The sequence below is a fragment of the Mixophyes fleayi genome, chromosome 1 (assembly GCF_038048845.1).
Source record: "Mixophyes fleayi isolate aMixFle1 chromosome 1, aMixFle1.hap1, whole genome shotgun sequence".
Lineage (NCBI taxonomy): Eukaryota > Metazoa > Chordata > Amphibia > Anura > Limnodynastidae > Mixophyes > Mixophyes fleayi.
Window position 1 is genome coordinate 323946898 of NC_134402.1, and position 23142 is coordinate 323970039.

At 40.9% G+C, this 23142-nt stretch overlaps 1 protein-coding gene across 3 annotated transcripts in view; it reads left to right on the forward strand.

The window, feature by feature from the left end:
- The window catches only part of ACACB (acetyl-CoA carboxylase beta), a 115191-nt gene that overhangs the window by 42850 nt on the left and 49199 nt on the right, over positions 1 to 23142 (forward strand). For all 3 annotated transcript variants that reach the window (XM_075214207.1, XM_075214217.1, XM_075214227.1), the window contains 14 exons: positions 7897 to 8029; positions 12208 to 12346; positions 12668 to 12777; positions 12959 to 13040; positions 13406 to 13504; positions 13591 to 13700; positions 16593 to 16703; positions 16947 to 17156; positions 17484 to 17654; positions 18140 to 18301; positions 18855 to 19018; positions 19663 to 19813; positions 20077 to 20180; positions 20621 to 20702. In XM_075214207.1, the coding sequence (XP_075070308.1) occupies positions 7897 to 8029; positions 12208 to 12346; positions 12668 to 12777; positions 12959 to 13040; positions 13406 to 13504; positions 13591 to 13700; positions 16593 to 16703; positions 16947 to 17156; positions 17484 to 17654; positions 18140 to 18301; positions 18855 to 19018; positions 19663 to 19813; positions 20077 to 20180; positions 20621 to 20702 (1828 nt within the window). The remainder of the gene's footprint in view (positions 1 to 7896; positions 8030 to 12207; positions 12347 to 12667; positions 12778 to 12958; positions 13041 to 13405; positions 13505 to 13590; positions 13701 to 16592; positions 16704 to 16946; positions 17157 to 17483; positions 17655 to 18139; positions 18302 to 18854; positions 19019 to 19662; positions 19814 to 20076; positions 20181 to 20620; positions 20703 to 23142) is intronic.

The following is a 23142-nucleotide window of genomic DNA, read 5'->3' on the forward strand; positions in this document are numbered from 1 at the left end:
GTTATCGGCATCATCTTCAGCTTAATCCTCACCCTCATCAGTGTGTACGTCATCATCACAGACTATCAATTCATCGCCGCTTGAATCCGCCATTAGAGAACAGTCAGTGCTTGGATGTCTTGGATGGTGAAGGCCTTCCTCGTGGAAGATGTAGTTCATTTTTATAAACATCATTTTCTCCACATTTTTGGGAAGTAACCTTCTACGGCGATCACTGACTAAGTTCCCTGCTGTGCTGAACACTCGTTCAGAGTACACACTGGAGGGTGGGCAGCTTAGGTATTGCAAAGCAAGTTTGTACATGGGTTTCCAAATGGCCTGCTTTTCTTCCCAGTAAGGAAAGGGACTGTCTGACATTTCCATATCAACTACCTCTTGAAAGTAATCCTCCACCATCCTTTGCATGTTTATACTCATATTGGATGGAGTTATGGGCAAAGTGACACATTTTTTTGAAAAATCCTTCAAACCAGCTCAGATGTTGAATTTTTCTGGTCTGCCCCCTGTGTCTTCCCTGCTTCTTTTTTGGAAATTTAATTTTTTTACGAGCAACAGCTTGAGAAAGTGAAGGAGGACACGTCGTCAAGCCGAGGCCCAGTTCAGCGGCCAACTTGCTGAGCAATAGCTCCTTGCAAAAGTTCACATCTCGCTCATTTACAAGTAAAGACTCACTGTAGGTTTTAAACCTTGGATCAAGCACAGTGGCCAAACGTACTGATCCGAGTTCAAGATTTTAATAACTCGAGGATCATTGTGAAGCGAATTAAGTACTTGATCGACAAGGCCAACATACTTTGCTGAATTGCTTGCTTTCAGCTCCTCCTTCATTTTCTCAAGCTGCTTTTCCAATAGTCTAATTAAAGGAATGACTTGGCTCAAACTAGCAGAGTCTGCACTGACCTCACATGTCACAACTTCAAATGGTTTCAGCACCTTGCACAGCACTGAAAGGATTCCCCACTGTGCAAGAGTGAAATACATCCCCCCTCCTTTCCCAATGTCATGACTTGTGCAATATGCTTGGATGGCTTTGCGCTGTTCCTCCATCCTCTGAAGCATGTACAGGGTGGAATTCCACCGAGTTACCACCTCTTGCTTAAGTTGGTGGCAGGGCAAGTTAAACTGCTCTTGGAGCTGCTGTAATCTCCTACATGCTGTGGCTGAATGCCTGAAATGGCCTGAAATTTTACGGGCCACCGAAAGCATCTCCTGCACCTCACGGTTATTTCGTAGGAAGCTCTGCACCACCAAGTTGATGGTGTGAGCAAAACAGGGAATATGTTGGAAATCACCCAGCTGTAATGCTCGCAATATATTGTTGGCGTTATCTGAAATGACATACCCTGGGGAGAGTCCGAGTGGTATAAGCCATGCATCAATCACATCTCTCAGTTTGCGTAACAAATTGTCAGCCGTATGCCTGTTAGTGAAGCCGGTGATACAAAGAGTGGCCTGCCTGTGACAAATGTTACGTAGTGGTGTACATGCTGCTGCTGTTCCTGCTGGTGAAGGTGAATGACCAACCCAGTGGGCTGTCACAGTCATATAGTCTTTGGTTTGGCCACTTCCACTTGTCCACATATCTGTGGTTAAGTGAACAGTGGGCAGAATGGCATTTTTCAGCGCAATCTCTACATTTTTACACACTTTTTGGTATAGTTGTGGAATAGCTTTACGGGAGAAATGGTGTCGCGATGGAATTCTGTAACGCGGACACAAAACCTCAATTAACTGTGAAAAACCAGCTGCGTTTATTGTGGAGATTGGACGCAGATCTAACACTAACATTGCAGCCATGGCGTCTGTGATTCGCTTGGCGACTGGGTGACTGCTGTCATATTTGCTTCCCCTCGCAAATGATTGTTTCACAGTTAATTGCTGAAATGTAGGACTGCTCATTTTATTAACCTGCCTCTGGGATGACGATTCACCCCCAGCAGCAGCAGCAACAGCAGCAGCAGGACTAACGCTTTCTGCAGAGGAATCAATAATAGTGCCGGAGTCATCCAGCCTTAAGTGGGATGCCGGGCTAACTCCGAGCGCTACTGAGGATATTGATGAGGATGGTGTGGTGGGTGTATTTTGTAGCCGTCGGTATGTCGGTGAGCGGAGGGTCTTAGCTGATGAGGGAGTGCTTGTATTCTTTTGGGAAGAACTTTCAGCTTTTCCCAACACTTTGCCATGAACTCTCGTTAAATGGCGTAACATAGACGAGGTTCCAAGATGGTTAAGGTCCTTCCCTCGACTGACTGTGGCTTGACATACACTACAAATGGCTATACAATTGTTGTCTGGATTTGGGTAGAAATAATTCCACACATAAGAAGTGGATTTTTTTGTTTTATGCCCAGGCATGACAATGGCCTTTTTCTTGTCACGTGCCAGAACTGCTGCCACTGGTGCAGGACTTACACAAACAACCTCATCCTCATCAACATCCTCATTAGCGCCCTCGTCGCCTACACAAATCTCCCCCTCATCCTCTTCTAATTCCAAAGTGGCATCCTCAATTTGGGTATCACCGGCTACACTCGGGCTATTAAGGCACACATCAGCAGAATGCTCATGATTAGACATCCCACTGTTGGATGGACTCTCCACAGGGATTGTTGTCATTTGTGAATCAGAGCAAATATTCTCCTGTAATGCCTCACTGTTATCTTGCAGCTCGGCTTTGACGCGTAACAGTAGTTGTGCACCAATTGTAGGCTGGGTAACTTTTTGGGATCTGCCACTAATAGCCAAAGGTGAAGGCCTCATTCTCTCTTTGCCACTGCGTGTGTAGAATGGCATGCTTGCAAATTTTTTTTTATCGTCACTTAACTTTTGCTCAGTTACACTTCTTTTTCGCTTCAATACAGTAAATTTTTTTTTGGTTTTTGTTTTTTGCACTAATTTGAAAACACTCTGTTGTTTGACATCGCCTTGGCCAGATGACGTACTGGGAACACTAACATCAGGACTGGTGACAGAACCTGGTTGCTCATTCAGATCATATGTGGACTGCTTTGAATCCATTCTGAGCGCAAACCACTGGGGAGTGCTAAAAATTATTTAGTAGATACTGCTGACAGTTATGACTTTTGACAGCCAGAAATATTAATGCACAATTAGGGAGGACACCCCAAAAGCACTGAGGAGTGCTAAAAATTATTTAGTAGATACTGCTGACAGATATGACTTTTGACAGCCAGAAATATTAATGCACAATTAGGGAGGACACCCCAAAAGCACTGAGGAGTGCTAAAAATTATTTAGTAGATACTGCTGACAGATATGACTTTTGACAGCCAGAAATATTAATGCACAATTAGGGAGGACACCCCAAAAGCACTGAGGAGTGCTAAAAATTATTTAGTAGATACTGCTGACAGATATGACTTTTGACAGCCAGAAATATTAATGCACAATTAGGGAGGACACCCCAAAAGCACTGAGGAGTGCTAAAAATTATTTAGTAGATACTGCTGACAGATATGACTTTTGACAGCCAGAAATATTAATGCACAATTAGGGAGGACACCCCAAAAGCACTGAGGAGTGCTAAAACTTATTTAGTAGATACTGCTGACAGATATGACTTTTGACAGCCAGAAATATTAATGCACAATTAGGGAGGACACCCCAAAAGCACTGAGGTGTGCTAAAAATTATTTAGTAGATACTGCTGACAGAAATGACTTTTGACAGCCAGAAATATTAATGCACAATTAGGGAGGACACCCCAAAAGCACTGAGGAGTGCTAAAAATTATTTGGTAGATACTGCTGACAGATATGACTTTTGACAGCCAGAAATATTAATGCACAATTAGGGAGGACACCCCAAAAGCACTGAGGAGTGCTAAAAATTATTTCGTAGATACTGCTGACAGATATGACTTTTGACAGCCAGAAATATTAATGCACAATTAGGGAGGACACCCCAAAAGCACTGAGGAGTGCTAAAAATTATTTAGTAGATACTGCTGACAGATATGACTTTTGACAGCCAGAAATATTAATGCACAATTAGGGAGGACACCCCAAAAGCACTGAGGAGTGCTAAAAATTATTTAGTAGATACTGCTGACAGATATGACTTTTGACAGCCAGAAATATTTATGCACAATTATGGGGGACACCCCAAAAGCGCTGGGGAGTGCCAAATATGAAGAAAAAATAATAAACCTCTATCCTCCTCTCTGCACTAGCGATTTTGGTTAGAGCAATTGCAAGAACAATATTGTATTCTCTGTCCCTGCTCTAATTAGCCTATGACTACACCCTGCTCTCTCCCTCTGTCAAATGGCGATGGATTGCTGTGGAGGCGTGTATTTATAAAGTTGAAGTATCGCGAGAACCGAGCCCCGAGATCCGACGACGTCACAATGACGTTCGGCCTCGATTTGGATTCGGAATGGGCGGGAGAGTACCGAGCTGCTCAGCTCGGTACTCGGATACCCAAAGTTCGGGTGGGTTCGGTTCTCGGAGAACCGGACCCGCCCATCTCTAGAGGAAACCCACGCAAACACAGGGAGAACATACAAATTCCACACAGATAAGGCCATGGTCAGGATTTTAACTCATGACCCCAGTGCTGTGAGGCAGAAGTGCTAACCACTTAGCCACTGTGCCTTTATAGATTCTGAATACATCGTTGACACATACTAGTTTCTTGGTTACAGAGGGCTTTACAAACATTTATTAAGGGAAGTATTGTGTTCATAAATTAATAAACAAACCTGCAACCTAACATAAGATTAACTATAGCGAACCACATTTACCAATATGTAAATGTGTGGCCATGATATTACACAAGAAATACAGAAGGCTCCTAGATATTGGCATCCATTCCCTTAAGCTGGGTACACACTACACGGTTTTCGTCCAATAATCGGCTCAATCAGCCGACATACGACCGCTCATTCAAAAGTCAGGTCAGTGTGTGTAGTGACACGATGGTCGAAAGTCTGCCCAAATGGACGATTGTCGCCTCATTTGGTTGGTCGTACCGTTTAATATTTTCGTTCCAATCTCGTTTCCGTTGTGTAGTGTGTATAAACTTCCGACCGATCCACAACAGTGAGTACGAAATTACAGTCATTGCTCACGACAACATGGCTGTAAAAAGTCGCTAAAGGAAGTCCGCTCTTACCTTTATCGTCCTAAACAAGGCTAGTGTGTATGCAGTCCATGGACCGAGGGATCGGAACATCGATCGCATGTAAAATCGATCGGCATAAAAAGTTGGTGGAAAATTCTGTAGTGTGGACCCAGCTTTAGTTAGTGTAGCAAGCATGGGCGAAGCGTTCTAAGAAGAATCTAAATAACAATCAATGCACTTAAATAGTGTTATATACCTTTTTTGTTACTGGGCGGATTTTATTTACACATGTTATCCTTGGACCCCCCTCCTTCCCAATCAAGTGTTTGACCTTGCAGGAGTTCACAGTACATCTGGTTTCATCTGGTCCCCTTGTTACGTTGTAAACAAGGTACAGTAATGTGCCTTATCACCTTTTAGGCATCAGCTTGAGCAGACTGTTTCTCTGCAGGCTATTAACTTTTATTTCCTTTTTAAGCATATCTACACATTTGTTATCCAAGTTCCATAAAATTCATTAGGAGTGAACTAAACATTGTACTTGTCCAATCAGGTTCTTTGTGCAAATGTTAAAAAAATGTTTTTTGTAGGACTACAGAAACAACTAACTTTGTATCGGGTAAGAATACCCAACATGCATTTAGCTCAGTTCCACAAATGCTTTGCAAATGATCTATGTTTTGCACAGGATTGAACACTTCAAAGTTTCATTTCACCCTTTCGGTGGATCTGTTAACCTGTAAAGTTCAGTGCAGTTGATTTTTCGGGGCACTGATACCAAAAAATGATAAAGCGCACCAGTGTTGTTTTATACATGTAATGGAGGTTTATTACTAAAATGGTGTAAGAAACCTTTGAAATCAATTGGCAACTAGCTGTGTTTGACCTAATACAAGATAGGGAATAAAAGACAATGGGGCATATTTACTAAACTGCGGGTTTGAAAAAGTGGAGATGTTCCTATAGCAACCAATCAGAGTCTAGCTGGCCTTTTGTTGGCTGTATTAAATAAATGTCAGCTAGAATCTGGTTACTATAGGCAACATCTCCACTTTTTCAAACCCGTAGTTTAGTAAATATACCCGAATGTATGATTGGTTATTATATGCTTTTTATTGTTGTTGTTTTCCCTGTTGTCATGAACATAGGGAGCTTACAGTTATTTATAAGGGTTAATTCATCACATAAAAGTGGGGAATAAGGCCTAAATCATAACTGCAGTGTAAATATGTTATATCAAATCAATACATTGATAAATTGAGCTACTGAAGTATAAAATGTGAAGTCAGAGAGTCTGTTGTATGTGTATTCAGTGACTCTGCACATCCCCATGTTAGAAGATAGCAGTGTCACCTGTAGCAGCTTCAAAGAGCCCCTGCTGTGAGCTATAGCCTAACACAAGTTAGTATTTGGACACCTTAATAGACTTTGTGGGACCAGTCACAGCTGGACATTCTTGCAGCCAAAGACAGCATTTGAAGGCCTAAGCAGGTATATAGAAATAGGATCTTCAAAGGAAATCATAGTTCATATTTTGGGAAATCTTGGTGCCACTCCATACTGAGGAGCAGATATCACACAAGGGTTGTGAATGACAGGTACTGGCGGTATCCAGGAACAACTATAATAACTTTCCTACAGACATGCGATGTCACATTGTCATAATTCCATCATGTTTGGTATTTAAATATGCAGGAGTTTATGACCGGTTTATTGAAGGGGGAGTTATGTCTCTGGGATATATCTGTGAAGAATTACCAAAGGTCAATCTTTTGGAATATTTGTGAACAAACTATAGTGACACCTAGGGGAGATCCCTGGCCCCCTATTTGCATTAACACTGCCCATTTGAAGAATGTCACATTTTGTTTTGATTAAAAAACCTGTGTTGGGAAGGGGCAAATTGTCAGTCTTTTGGGAAAATCAATCCACATTGATAAGCTGTCCATCTTCCTAGCCAATTTCCCATGGCACAGATTATACAACTCATGTAAGTGATACTCTGAATGTAGCCCCTTTTTATTTTAAACTGCTTTGCTTGTGTATGTTATGTCAATTGTTATTAATTGTTTTTTATATCTGAATGCCCTGTACTTTTGTATATTAAATCTATAATTTAATAAGTGGCGTCCTTAATACTATAACGAATCCATTAACTTGGTCAAGCTATATTCTTCTTAACAGGCTAACAGTTTGAATGGCGGTGTGTGATTTGTTGATACATTTGATTAACAAGCTTAGTGTGTGCTTGCTTTTACATTTGTGTAACAGTCTGGAGGTGTGAAGAGTTAACCCTTTGTTTGCTGGTGTGGGCCTTGCTAGGCTGTGGGTATCCAGAAGTCTTGTGTGCCAGTGTGGGACAGTATATTGGGGTCCTATTGCGCGTATTCAATAAATAAAACCTGAAGAGTGGGGGGCTATTCAGTAGGTCTATAACCTGTGTGATAGGTAGAGAGAGACTGTGGGCTGGAATCATGTGTGACCTCATAGAGCAAACACCCAAAGTCATGGCAGCTGGGAGCCTGTTAGTGACACCTGTTAATAAATAAACACCCAATGAGTTTTTATGCATCTCTGCTTTCATGCCTGTCTCACTATTGCTATTGTCATATTAGTATTCTGAAATTCAGCAATTGTTACCTTTTTCTAGCCTTATAAATCTGTGTCCTAATTATTTTTGTTCTATTGTGCCTCCTATTATATTTTATGTATTGTAATTTTGGAAGGTACATTGCACGGCACCATGTTAAAATAATATATACACCTACAATATTTTCTTATGTTGTATTTTTTGCTGTGTTCTCTGGCCAGGTCCAGCATGTCTGGATTACACCTTGTGAAGAAGGGGCGAGAGCAGAAGAAGCTTGACCTTCATCGAGACTTTACTGTTGCTTCTCCAGCTGAGTTTGTGACACGATTTGGTGGTAACCGCATCATCGAGAAGGTGTGTAAGATTTTTAAATTCTCATCTTCACTCTCGCTAAACTCAGTAAAAGATTTGTCATTTTTTGACATTGACCGGTTTAATCCCTTGTGGGTGAAAGAAAGCTCTGTGGTTTCCACTAGTGTCATAACTACCAGTGTAGCCTCAAGTATTGTGGTTTTGTCAAATCACCAATTTTTGGCAATTTTGACAGCCATATTTAAAATGCCTGGTTTTGCTTTTAATAAAATACTGATGTTAAATATGGCCTATTCTATTTACCCCCAAATGTCGGTTTACTGCTAGAGATTGTCTGTCCTAATATAGCACTGAGAGTGGTAAGTGTTCTTATGTTCTTATGTATTACTGAAAGGTCTTTGCTTACAAATTAACAATGTTATTGCACTAAACATTGTTTCACCTTATATGTTATGAAAACATGTTTTTAGTTGAGGTTTTTTGTGTATGGGAGAGTCCTAGTCCATCTTTGCTGTGATGTGAAAGCCTACTAATTGAAATTTAATACTTACTAATGATGTCAGAGGGTTACTAAGATAACAATATTTGCCCTGCAGTGTCTCCTTTAAGGTAAACCTCACATGTGCCAGCAAATGACAAAGATTACTATACATTTCACACTTACACTTTGAACAATACCTACTGTTTATTTGCTTCATTCCACCCTGACACAGAAATAAAGAATCCTTTCACCAAACATACTTTTCTTTAAAATATTATAGACTCTTTTTACAAAGCGAACAAGGAAAGCTATATATACCAAACCATACATATAAAAAATGATGTCAAAAATACTAAAATGGTTCTGTTTATAAGACATAATGCGCTTCCTCCTACAAGTATATCAGAATTCACCTCCGAGTTCTGGGATCTGTATGAAAGCTCTCTTCTGGTGTCTCTGTTATGCATACACCGGAGGTCATTTTCAATGTTTGCTCAGTGCACATCAAGTTGCACATATTGTTTCAGGAGAAGCCTCCACAAACTACCTTTCATTATATTAAATATTTCCATTTTCGGCTAAAATACTACTGTTTCACCTCACTTGTGGCTTAAAGTTCACCTTCACTCCACAAAACATCTCGCGTCGACTGCTGCAAACGTCTGCCCATTAGCAAGCATCGTAATCTTGATCCATTAACCTTGGTGCTTTGGTGCACATGTAAGTGCACACCTTGGCTATTTTGCACTTTGTATATCACCTCCACTTTATCATCATTGTTCCCGGAGTTAGTAATGGTAAATCTCTTAGGAACCATTTATCAAATCCACTTCATATGGACCGCGGTTAAATAATATAGTCTAGACCAGTGGTGGGCAACTGCAACCCCCCAAACGAGTCATTTGCAGCCGATCTGTCTTTGATAATTACCCCTCATCGATGCTATTCCTAATGATTCCGATGTCACAGACTGAGTATTGTGCATCCCCACAATCTGTCCTGCAGGTTAGTTCACAATTGACTAGGTAGGCTTATCGTTTTACAAGTTCAAACAACCAGTCATATGTTATGCTATTGTGCTGTTTTTCTGATTTCATAATATCATCCGGTGCTTTTCCTCCGATACTGCATTATTCATTGTAAGGCCCCTAAAAATTGTAATGTAGCATACCCCTGATATAGACCTTACAACATAGAAATTTGCAATTATAAACCAGGATATGTGCAAGACTTGTGTCTTGTATGTAGAGATTTAAAATGTCTTGAATATTAAACATTTCTGTTTGAACTTTGCATTGTTTATGTCTAGTGTTTGTATGTTCAGTCATTGGACAAAGGAAAATGAAAGCCAGTATACAGTCACTTGGTAGGACGTTCGCCACCACAATTGGCCAGTATGATTTGTTGATGGTGGTGGTAGAATATCCTATAAATGCTCAGTTTGGTTCAGATCTGGTGACTGAGAAGACCATAACATATTTATAACATCAGTGTCATATTCCTCAAACCATTGCTCTGCAGGTGGGGGCATTGTCATCCTGGAAAACGCCCTTCCCATCAGGGAATAAATTCTGCAACATGGGGTGACGATGATACCATTAAGTAGCAATTAGCAAACTGGATTTCTTGTTTGACCAATTTTGATGAAACTAGCTGCTTGCGCTTCGGGATGAAATTTGCAGTCATTTCTTGTAGATCTTGCTCACCTGTTTTGCCTTGCACTTCAAATAATTCATGGATATCATGAACCTTGATTATGAGCATCCCACCACCACTGTTGCCCTTTGGTAATGATATTTTCCCCTCTTGAGTTCCATTATGATGCTGTTGATGGTGAAACATTAGCAAATTGAACTGTCTTGGTCACTGAAGCTATGACCATACCATACTAGCCTCAACAATCACGCCTCTTTCAAAATTACTGAGGTCTCCTCTTGCATTCATACTAGCTATAATTATAGGCAAGCAGATGATGTCAACATGTTTATACATGACCCTGATCATGCTGGGATATTATTTGTTCTACTGATGCTTTATCTACACATGTGGAAGCGCTTGCCTTCAGTATGCTTGGTGTCCCTTCTATCGCCAAGTGTTTCTAGTTTATGTCCACTATCTGCATGTCCTTATAGGTGGTAAGACTGTGTTCATGATTAATTTTGTTTGTTTGCCTTGTGTAAGACATTGCCAACATGAGCTTAAATCTTTGTCATGCTAAGTAGTGTACACCCACTGTTTAAATAAGCCTGCTGTAAGTTATTATATGTTCTTGCTCAGTCCATACATACACACTGAAATTGTTCATCCTAATATTTTATGCTACATTGTTAGGTAGTTTGCATCAGGGGAAGTTTACAATTAAATAAGGCTACATGGATTTTCTTTATCCATCCTGTAACCTCTTTGGAGATTGTGATAAATGTACTTTGTTGCACCAGTGAAGTTGACATTACTGGGATGAGAGTTTTGTATTGGTAGAGGATTGCAAGCTTGCGGGAACGAACATTTATGCATAACTTCAGACTGCATCAAAGTGGAATACTTTCTCCTTCAATGGTAATCCACTTAACCCTTACCTCGTTGCACCTTCGCAAACATCCTTCTCTTGTTCTCCCCTCTCTCCACCAGCCCCGCCCTTCTCTCCCTTACTTTAATGGCTCCCTCCTGTACCTGTTTGTCCACCCTCCCTTAGGATGTGAGCTTGTATGAGCAGGGCCCCTCTCCCCTCCTGTCTCCATACCTGTTCTTCTACTCCATCTTCGCTCATATGTCTGCCCGGAGTTCTGAAGTATTGGTACTTTGTGTTTATTGCTGTGTACTATGTCACCCTGTATGGTCTCCTGTTTGTATTATGTACGGCGCTGCGGAAACCTTGTGGCGCCTAACAAATAAATGATAATAATAATAATAATGATGGATGTGATTTACCCTGTGGGAGGCAATGCACTGGTAGAAACAAAAACTGACTTCTCTTCCTCCTTACAACTCACCTGATGTCACCCTGTTACTTAGTAGACTGGATGCAGAGAAATTGTCTCAGACTGGAGGCTATTGTTCACAAGCTATAATGTATTTCAAATATCAGGAACATATGCTGAAACTTCAAGTCCAACAATATTTTTAAGACACTTCAATCCACTGAAATTGTAAAAATAGAATTTCTCTGTGTAATACATGTGTAATACAAGGGTTATCAGCAAAGTAAGTAGATCCCTATAGGCTGGGAAAAGATGGTCTATAAATGGAAGGTTAGCTGCAGGATAAGTAGATCCCTTCAGGCTGGGAAAAGACGGTCTATAAATGGAAGGTTAGCTGCAGGGTAAGTAGATTCCTTCAGGCTGGGAAAAGACGGTCTATAAATGGAAGGTTAGCTGCAGGGTAAGTAGATCCCTTCAGGCTGGGAAAAGATGGTCTATAAATGGAAGGTTAGCTGCAGGATAAGTAGATCCCTTCGGGCTGGGAAAAGATGGTCTATAAATGGAAGGTTAGCTGCAGGATAAGTAGATCCTTTAATGTCGGAAGCAACACAGTGTTGGTGCACAGCATCCCTTAGAATAATCTAGACGTAAGTAACTAAAAGGGCAGCAGCCTGCCACTACATCACTACATGCCCTTTTTAAACCTTCATGACTGGTGTTCTTTAAAATAAAATGAATAAAAGATACTGCTGCTTGGGAGATGCAGCATTTTATAGTAAGATCTGTTACAACCAAATCTCATTGCAGTATCTCCTTTACAGGTACTCATTGCTAACAATGGCATTGCAGCTGTCAAATGCATGCGCTCTATACGGAGGTGGTCATATGAGATGTTCCGTAATGAGCGAGCGATACGGTTTGTGGTGATGGTTACTCCAGAGGATCTCAAAGCTAATGCAGGTAAACTGCAGTAGACTGATTGTAAAACGTACTGCTGCTGATGTTACATGTTTGCAATTAGGTCATGACTTGTCTCTGGATGTACATGTAAATTACAAGCTGGCTATGTTTGTATTGTCATTTTCGTAAGTGTGCCTCATGTTTGCCTACAGCACGGTAATCAGATAAAGTAAGAACTACTGTATGAATTTCCATCTTCTCCAACACCAATATTTTTATAAAGTATAAGATTCACCATTTATGACAAATTTGCATTTGCGATATGTTGGTGCATGTTTCCTAACAAGGTTTATTCCTCCTCTTCACACCCCTTATCTTTAGAGTACATCAAGATGTCCGATCATTATGTACCGGTTCCTGGAGGACCAAATAATAACAACTATGCTAATGTGGAATTAATTGTTGATATTGCCAAACGAATTCCAGTTCAGGTAAATATACCAGACATGTATAAATACATCTTAAGCTGATGGTTAGTCATTTTAATTTGGTGGTGTACTTGGATTACTGACCTATCATCCAGCTATGTTTGCATGTCTCAATGCTTATGCTCTTCTGCTACTGCTTTGTTCAGTTCTTGTTTTAATGAGAGGTTTATTTTCCTCGAAATAGGCTGTGTGGGCTGGATGGGGCCATGCCTCGGAAAATCCCAAACTCCCAGATCTGCTGCAGAAACAGAACATTGCATTCATGGGTAAGGTCACATGCTCTAGATTTAAATGATCCAGAATTTAAGAAAATTAGAAGGCAGGTGCAGGAGACCAAGATGTATATTTACACTGGTGATATTATTTTATATAATTCTGTATAGGCTTAAAGTTGTGTGCAAGAGTTTAGGATACAACATTAAACTCATTATCATGCTGCAAATGTTATTGCTGACCATTTTCTAGTTATTCTTTGATTATTGCAGAATGAAAATAAAAGTTACTTTAGAAATTCACTGAATCATGTAGTTTGACAGGGGCTAATCTTTTCCACACATGTGTATTTAGGTGGCACAAACATTAGAAAAAGAAAAATGTTTTATTTACCTATAGTTTTACTTTTTAAATCTAGGTCCTCCGAGTCAAGCAATGTGGGCATTGGGAGACAAAGTGGCTTCGACTATTGTTGCTCAAACAGTAGGAATCCCAACTTTGTCTTGGAGTGGAGATGGTAAGACATTTAGCAATTGTTCTACTCCTTTTGCTTTTATCCTTTTATAAACCTATCCTTATTATGTTTTTTTTTTTCTTCTTTAGGGCTTATTTTAGAACATAACTTAGAGGACAAGCCGCAGCAAAGTGTTATCTGTGTCCCTCCAGAAGTGTATGAACAAGGTTGTGTGAGAGACGTGGATGAAGGCTTAGAGGTAATTGTCACGTCTGCACTCAATGCTTCCTCTCTGACACTTCACTACGCTGACCTACCTTGCCCATAGGAAAGTTGTATGCAATCAAGGCTTTATCCACATTCACTTTTGCAAAGTGGGGTAAATGTACCTGAAATAGAGTATTATGAGTCATAATAAGATAATGACTTTACTTGAAAAGTAATCTACCTACCCTCCCTCCTACCAAAACTAGCCCCCCTTTTATTTTCTGTCCTAGATATGTGAATATAACAATAAAAATCTAAAAGTAGCAAAAAAAGAGAAAATAATCTATAGCTAAATTTGATTGTGTTGACCTTAAATTTGTAATGTACAAAATATGAAATCATATATAGTAGTTATTAGTACGGTAAAGTTTTCTTTGCTTTGCTTCACCTCTTTTAGCTTCGTTCTGTGTCATTCAGTAGTCTGATTTGTTCAGAAAGAAGATCACAAATATACAGTCATGGCCAAAAGTTTTGAGAATGACCCAAGTTTCGGTTTTCACAAAATTTGCTGCTTCAGTATTTATAGACCTTTTTGTCAGATGTTGCTATGGTATACTGAAAAAAAAATTACAAGCATTTCATACATGTCAAAGGCTTTTATTGACAATTACATTAAGTTTATGCAAAGAGGCAATATTTTCAGTGTTAACCCTTCTTTTTGAAGACCTCTGACATGCTGTCAATCAACTTCTGGGCCACATACTGACTGATGGCCGCCCATTCTTTCCAAATCAATGCTTGGAGTTTGTCAGAATTTGTAGGTTTTTGTTTGTCCACCGCCTCTAGAGGATTGGTCACAAGTTCTCAATGGGATTAAGGTCTGGGGAGTTTCCTGGCCATGGATCCAAATATAAATGTTTTGATCCCCGAGCCACTTAGTTGTCACTTTTGCTTTATGACAAGGTGCTCTATCATGCTGGAAAAAGCATTGTTCATCACCAAACTGTTCTTGGATGGTTGGGAGAAGTTGCTCTTGGAGAATGTTTTGGCGCCATTCTTTATTCGTGGCTGTGTTCTTAGGCAAAATTGTGAGTGAGCCCACTCCCTTGGCTGAGAAGCAACCCCACACATGAATGGTGTCAGGATGCTTTTCTGTTAGCATGACACAGAACTGATGGTACCGCTCACCTTTCCTTCTCCGGACAAGTGTTTTTCCAGATGCCCAAACAATCTGAGAGGGAGGATTCATCAGAGAAAATGACTTTACCCCAGTCCTCAGCAGCCCAATCCCTGTACCTTTTGCATAATATCCGTCCGTCCCTGATGTTTTTCCTGCAGAGAAGTGGCTCCTTTGCTGGCCTTCTTGACACCAGGCCGTCTTCCAAAGGTTTTCGCTTCACTGTGCGTGCAAATGTACTCACACCTGCCTGCTGCCATTCCTGAGCAAGCTCTGCACTGCTGGTGCCCCGATCCCGCAGCTGAATCAACTTTAGGAGACGGTCCTGGTGCTTGCTGGACGTTCTTGGGTGCCCTTAAGCCTTCTTCACAACTATTGAACCTCTCTCTTTGAAGTTTTTGATGACCTGATAAATGGTTGATTTAGGTTCAATCTTACTAGCAGCAATATCCTAGCCTGTGAAGCCCTTTTTGTGCAAAGCAATGATGACTGCACATGTTTCATTGCAGATAACCATGGTTAACAGAGGAAGAACAATGATTTAAAGCACCACCCTCTTTTTAAAGCTTCCAGTCTGTTATTCTAATTCAATCAGCATGACAGAGTGATTTCCAGCCTTGTCTTCATCAACACTCTCACCTGTGTTAAACGAGAGAATCACTGACTTGATGTCAGCTGGGCCTTTTGTGGCAGGGCTGAAATGCAGTGGGAATTTTGTTTTTGGGATAAAGTTCATTGTCATGGTAAAGAGGGACTTTTAATTTTATCGCAATTCATCTGATTACTCTTCATGACATTCTGGAGTTTATGCAAATTGCCATCATAAAAACTGAGGCAGCAGACTTTGTGAAAAATAATATTTGCGTCATTCTCAAAGCTTTTGGCCATGACTATTTTATTCTGCAGACACCTTGAGCCTGATTGAGACTGAGACGTACGCCCATTTGTGTTTTTCACGCTGCACGTGCTCAGAAAATTAACGTGCGCAACTGCGGCTATTCAGATCTGCAACCTTTTGGCACTTAAGAATCCTTTTGCCTGAAGAGACGTGGGTGTTCTAACGTAGACAATGTACAGTCAGGTCGTGTTCAAGCAATTACGTATCGATTCAGACCGGGACGTAATTTCAGATAGAGCTGAAAAAGCATGTTATTTGTGGCTGGTCGGGAAGATGTAAGTAGCGGATGATGATGATGATGATGATGAACACCTGAACTAATGAACCACTTTTAAATAGAGATTTTTGGATGATTTGCTGACGCTTATTGAGACAAATAGTAATCGATTATAGATTAAGATATGCCAAATGTGTTGTAGAAAAAATGTAAAAAAAACATTTGTACAAATATCCGGAAGTTGTTCCTGCTTTATTAGCTAGTTTATTCCAAATTTAAATTTTGCTTAGTTGTAATTGCATTTGTAAAATATAAAATAAAAGACTTTTGTACAGAAGTGTCTGAGAGCTGAGTCTATTCTCAAGTGGACACATCTTCATCTCTGAATAAGGTGTACATATGTATACACTTACGTGCAACGTTTTCAATCGCAAGTTACATATATGCTTGCCCCTTGATGTGTGCTTTTTTATTCAATTTGTATAAATACATGTATAATTATCTATGATGTTTTGTTTATCGGTTTCTTAAAATGGGAGGCACATTAAATAATTTAATTTCTTGAGTCAGTGTGCAACATGTAAACCTTTGATTAAGTCAATTAATATTGAAATGCATAAATGGAAAGTTGAATGAATTTGTTGTTATCCAGTCTGCAGAGAGAATCGGGTACCCAGTCATGATAAAAGCGTCTGAGGGTGGAGGTGGCAAAGGCATTCGCATGGCAGAGCGAGCAGAGGATTTCCCCAATCTTTTCCGACAGGTGAGAATTTGGACAGGAACAATTAACTTATAGTTAAGTATGTTACACCCATGTTTTAATTTGGGGTAAACAGAGATGACGTTACATTCGAAGGCTGGGATCTGGCCAGTTGAGTTGTAACCCTATTGTACATTTCAGTGCATTAGGCCATAAAGAATATTAGAGATGGGCAGTACTTAGAGGAGTCTTGCATATAGGTAAGCATCTTGAGCAGTATGATCTTCCCTTGTCTTGCCTACTCAGGTTCAGACAGAGGTTCCCGGATCCCCCATCTTTGTGATGAAGCTAGCTGAACATGCCAGACACTTGGAGGTCCAGATATTGGCAGACCAATATGGAAATGCTATCTCTCTCTTTGGGCGTGACTGCTCCATACAGAGGCGACATCAGAAGATCATTGAGGAAGCTCCAGCCACAGTGGCTGCTCCATCTGAATTTGAGAACATGGAGCAGGTATGCTCATTCTCTGTATGCACCTGTAGTTCTGGACCATAATTAAGAACACTAGTATATTAATCTAATCTAATTAAATAATAGGTTAAATAGTGATACTTTTTTATCTTATTTGAGAATTTAAGTGGAACTAAATCCTGTTACCAGGTGTTACTATAAATGCATGTAAGCTGACGTTCTCCTTATGGTGACACACTGTAACTTTCACTTAGTCTTCATGTTATATGTGTCAAATGCCAAAACTGAGATATAGGTGGTTTTCATTGATCCTCTCTTAGTTTTCAATAGTGAGTAGCTGATATCAAATGCCCTCCTTCCCTTTCACAGTGTGCAGTCCGTCTGGCTAAGATGGTGGGCTATGTTAGTGCAGGCACTGTGGAATATCTTTACAGCGAGGATGGGAGTTTCCACTTTTTGGAACTGAACCCCAGACTTCAGGTGGAACATCCCTGCACTGAAATGATATGTGACGTCAACCTTCCTGCTGCTCAGTTACAGGTATGACAAGATGACTGACAGTCTTTCCCTGCAAGACTTTAATTTGCTGTCTCTTTTGTAGCGAAATCTGTGTATTTACAGCATAATATATTGGAGATGGGGCCATGTAAGTAATTGTAGTTATGACTACCAACCAAATTCAATTGTAATTAAGAGGGAAGAGGAAGGTGTGAAGCTCAGATTAATTTGATACATACGATCTGGCACCGCATAGAGCCCCTCCTTCCTTCCACCTTTATCTCCCCCAGTAAATTCCCGGTACAGCTGACAGGTATGTATGTTAGAACAGTCATTCTCAAGCATTGTGCAATAATATCAAAATCCTTATTATCCACTGTTCTCCCCTATTTTCATTTTGTAAACGTGGATATGAAACTACTGTAATGCATCCCCTACATTTCTGTTCTCCAGAAACACTTCCCGCACACATTCACTAGAGTTCTTTATGACAAGGTATATTTTCTCACCACTCTTTCTGTATTCAGATCTCCATGGGAGTGCCCCTATACAGGATCAAAGACATACGAGTTCTGTATGGAGAGACACCCTGGGGAGATTTTCCCATAAACTTTGAGAACCCCACAAATATGCCAAACCCAAGAGGTCATGTCATTGCTGCCAGAATAACCAGTGAAAACCCTGATGAGGTAAGAGTTTGTTCAGATGGACTAGATTAGTAATGAACCTGTATGATTATATAGTCTGAGCCACTGAAGATGACCGCTGTGGTGAGCACAGACCAGACAAGGTGAACTGTACTCAGTGTAGAAACAGTTTTATCTGCCTTGCAGGTTTTTATAAATGTTGATATCTAACTTCATAAACTTTGATGGTCAAAGCATTTGCTGCAACTGGCACACAAGTGATATTCTGGGGCTGGCTGGCAAATTTTAGCCCGGAGGTTGAGACTCTGCTCTGCAGCCTATTAGTAACATTTGAAAGGAATAAAAATGTATGTAGCCTAGTGACCCACTCCACGGTAGCCCACTACGGACTGGCCAGCCCCTGGTGAAATTTGTCATTGTTAGTGGCCGTATAGCTATGTGAATATGCAGACAGGATTTACTAAAATGTTTTATGTATGTTATTAAATGAAAATCTAAAGAAGCTGGAGGATTTTTATAAACGTTTCCGATCTTTGTAACAAGCACTACTTGCCATGCACTTATTATTTATAACTGATTCCTGTTTTACTTCCAGGGGTTCAAGCCCAGTTCAGGGACAGTCCAGGAGCTTAACTTCCGGAGCAACAAGAATGTGTGGGGATACTTCAGCGTGGCTGCCACTGGTGGCTTACATGAGTTTGCAGATTCACAATTTGGACATTGCTTCTCCTGGGGAGAAAACCGTGAAGAGGCTATCTCGTTAGTAGTGCACTTTCAGTAGCATGATTTTCATCATCATAGTCATACCTTGGCAGATATCCTAGGATTAGATTAGATGGGATTTTTTTTTTTTTAAAAAAAACTACATGTTCTATTCAGTTTCCTCCTTTGCTTTGATCTGCATGCTTACGGTTGTCTTGGACAATTCCCATGTGACATACAGTTGTTTTTAAAATGCTGCCCCAAAATAATGTTGTAAAACACGGCTCTTTGTATGAAAATGGTTAGGCCAAAGTTTCTATTATCCAAGGAGTACAGCCGCAACTGGGGCACTTGCATCCTAATTCAAGATCTTCTGTGATCACACCAGTGACTTTGTAAGCAATAGAAAACTTTGTTTATTAAGCACCAGAGCACTGGGAGTTCAGGGACCTCACCGGACCTTGTGCTCTCTGGCAGGTTTTGATTAGGTAGTTGTGAAAATAACATTGCCCTTGCTCCCCCCAATCTTATTGCTGTTAAACTAGTTATACAATAGAGGCATCAGAGAAGTAACAGAGTTTTAAAGATATTTCCATTTTTTTTGCCATGGAAATATTTTGGAATATTTCAGATTAGCTGTGTGCTGGTGAGTTAGTAGAGATGGTTCATCTTTCACAGGTTTCATTATCTGCATTTTACAGGAACATGGTTGTGGCTCTTAAAGAGCTATCTATACGCGGAGATTTCAGGACCACAGTGGAATACCTCATCAAATTGTTGGAGACCGAGAGCTTCCAAAATAATGAAATTGACACTGGGTGGCTGGATCACCTGATTGCAGAAAAAGTCCAGGTAAAGTCCAAATATTGGTTTTTCTGTAAATCAGTTGTTAAGCTTACAGCATTTGTGTGCTATACTTACTATAAAGGATGACCCTTGGCTATCTGTAATATTTTAGATTTATATTGAGCAGGGCTCCCTGTTTCCATACATTATGGATTGGTAAAAGCCAGTAGTTTTGCTTCATTGGTATAAAGTGTGAATAATTTTAATAGTTTTGATGGATAGAGTTGTATACGGAGATGCCTTTTATTATTTTTCTGTATCTTCCTTAGGCTGAGAAACCAGATACTATGCTTGGAGTGGTCTGTGGGGCGCTCAATGTTGCAGACATTTTGTTTCAAACCTGCATGAACGAGTTCCTTCACTCATTGGAAAGGTACAAGTGTTGTCTTTCTTGTAGTCTCCTTTGTTAGTAGATACAGTTGGAAGCAATCAGGTCAGAGCCAGGTTTCCATTTGACTTAGTTTCCAAGCTGTGTACAGTATTTATTGATAGAGAATCTTGCAACTTTTACGTGAAATAAGCATGTTCCATCATAGTGCGCTCTCTAATATACTGAAGAGTCACTCGCCCATCAGTAGTTAGCAGAGCGTAGTTTGTGAAATGTCAGTGTGTGAGGATGAATAAAGCTGCTATTGACAACAACAATTCTGTATATTAAGAGAGTTTTGGAAACGAATACTTCTGTCTTTCAGAATTGTCCATTTCATCATCCATCCTGTAATGTTATCTTATTTAGATATTCTAAATATCTCTTAGCGATCATATTGATGCATACCATTGATACTTAAACACCAGGCTTTACTTTTCTTTCAGAGGCCAAGTCCTTCCTGCAGCTACACTGTTAAATATTGTGGATGTTGAGCTGATCTCTGAGAGAGTAAAATACAAACTAAAGGTAAAAGTAACCACTGCAACCTGCTATCTGTTGTTCTCGATATTTTCTGATGTTTCCCCACTTCAATCCATCCTTAATGCTGCTACAAGACTCTCCGCTCCACATCTGTGTGGGTTCCTGTGCTGGCTCCCTGTGTCCTCAAGTGTCCACTTCTTCATCTGAAATCTCATATCAAAATACTCTCCCTCCCGACCTCTTAGCCCTACCTCTGACATGCGCCTTGTCTTGCCCAATCATGCTTTCCCACAGCCTTCTAATCTTTAGACGAGATATACGAGGGCTTGGTGATTTGGGGGGCTTTGTGGGTGGGGGTGAGCGGTTTGGGTCAATTTTGGGTGGACGTCGGGGTGGGGAGGGTATTTGCGGGATGGTGTCATAGATATGGAGTGGTGAGAGAAAACGCATCCTTTTTTTTTTTTTGTCTTTAGAGCTCACCTTATCTACGATGATACTTCTCACATTAATGCACCCTCACGACCAGAGCCGTAACGAGGCTGGTGCGGGCGGTGCCGCCGCCCAGGGCGCAGTCCCAAGGGGGCGCAGTGGCCGCCCGCACCGGATTCTGTGTGAGGAGTGAAAAAAATAAAAATAAATAAACAGACCTCAGATTCAGACTGCCGGCCGCCCGACACATCCAAAATGGCGGCCGGCACTCGGCTCCACCCTCTTCTGAACTCTGCCTCAGCGTCTGATGTCATGACGTTGCTAGGCAGCAGAGAAGCAGAGAGGAGCCAGGCAGCGACGGCTGGTCAGGAATAAAGAAGGTAAGCTTCAAAGCAGGGGAAGGGGGATGTGTGTTGCTATTAGGGAGGGAAGGAGGATGTAAGCTGCTATTATGGAGGGAGCGAGGGGGGGGGGATGTAAGCTGTAATTATGTAGGGGGGGAGGATGTAAGCTGCAATTATGGAGGGAGGGGGGGAAGTAAGCTGCAATTATGGAGGGAGGGGGGGATGTAAGCTGCAATTATGGAATGAGGGATGGGGGGGATGTAAGCTGCAATTATGGAGGGAGGGGGGGATGTAAGCTGCAATTATGGAATGAGGGATGGGGGGGATGTAAGCTGCAATTATGGAGGGGGGGATGCTGCTATGCTTTATGAGGGAAGGGGGGTATGCTGCCATAATGTGTGAGGGAAGGGGGGATGTATTAATATAATGTGTGATATGAGGGTAGGGAGGTTGGGTGTCTTAGTACATGGGTGGGAGGTAGGCTATTAATTTAATGCTGACGTTTAGGTGGGGGCTAATTATTTAATGGGTACTATTTTATTTGTGGGGTGCTGGTGGGTCAATTTAATTTATTGATGGGGCTTTTTAATTTAATGGTGGGGTCTATTAATTTCAGGTGAGGTATTTATCTGTATTGCAGTCACAAGAATGCTCTCTGTATTGTGTGGCGGTCATATGAATGCTCTCTCTATAGTATGGCGGTCATAGGAATGCTCTCTGTATTGTATGGTGATCATAGGAATGCTCTCTGTATTGTATGGTGATCATAGGAATGCTCTCTGTATTGTATGGTGATCATAGGAATGCTCTCTGTATTGTATGGAGGTCACAGGAATGCTCTCTGTATAGTATGGAGGTCACAGGAATGCTCTCTGTATTGTATGGCGATCATAGGAATGCTCTCTGTATTGTATGGTGATCATAGGAATGCTCTCTGTATAGTATGGCTGTCACAGGAATGCTCTCTGTATTGTATGACGGTCACAGGAATGCTCTCTGTATTGTATGGAGGTCACAGGAATGCTCTTTGTATAGTATGGCGATCACAGGAATGCTCTCTGTATAGTATGGCGGTCAAAGGAATGCTCTCTGTATAGTATGGCGGTCACAGGAATGCTCTCTGTATAGTATGGCGGTCACAGGAATGCTCTCTGTATAGTATGGCGGTCACAGGAATGCTCTCTGTATAGTATGGCGGTCACAGGAATGCTCTCTGTATAGTATGGCGGTCACAGGAATGCTCTCTGTATTGTATGGCGGACACTAGGAGGCTCTTTATATTGTGTGTGTGTGTGTGTGTGTGTGTGTGTGTGTGTGTGTATATATATTTATATATATAAAATTATTAATTTCGTGTGATGGTGATAAGGGGGCACAGTGTGATAAAGATGGCTCCATGGCACGGTGTGATAAAGGAGAAACTGTGATGGAGGGCACAGTGTGATGAAGGGGCAGTGTGATACAGATGGTACCGTTACATTTATGTTTTAATTTGTTTCAGTGAGTTTTATTTCAATAACCAATTCATTTTTTATACAGCTAGCATGTGACAGCTACATTTAAAGTACTTTGATTCTATGGAGGCTTATTACATAAAGATCCTTACAAAGCCAGACCGAGAAGAATGGGGAGGGAGGGGGTTTCAGTGTGGTCTAGAACTTGTAAAGCGCTAGCCACGCCCCCACAGTAGGTTGACCACGCCCACTCGATGA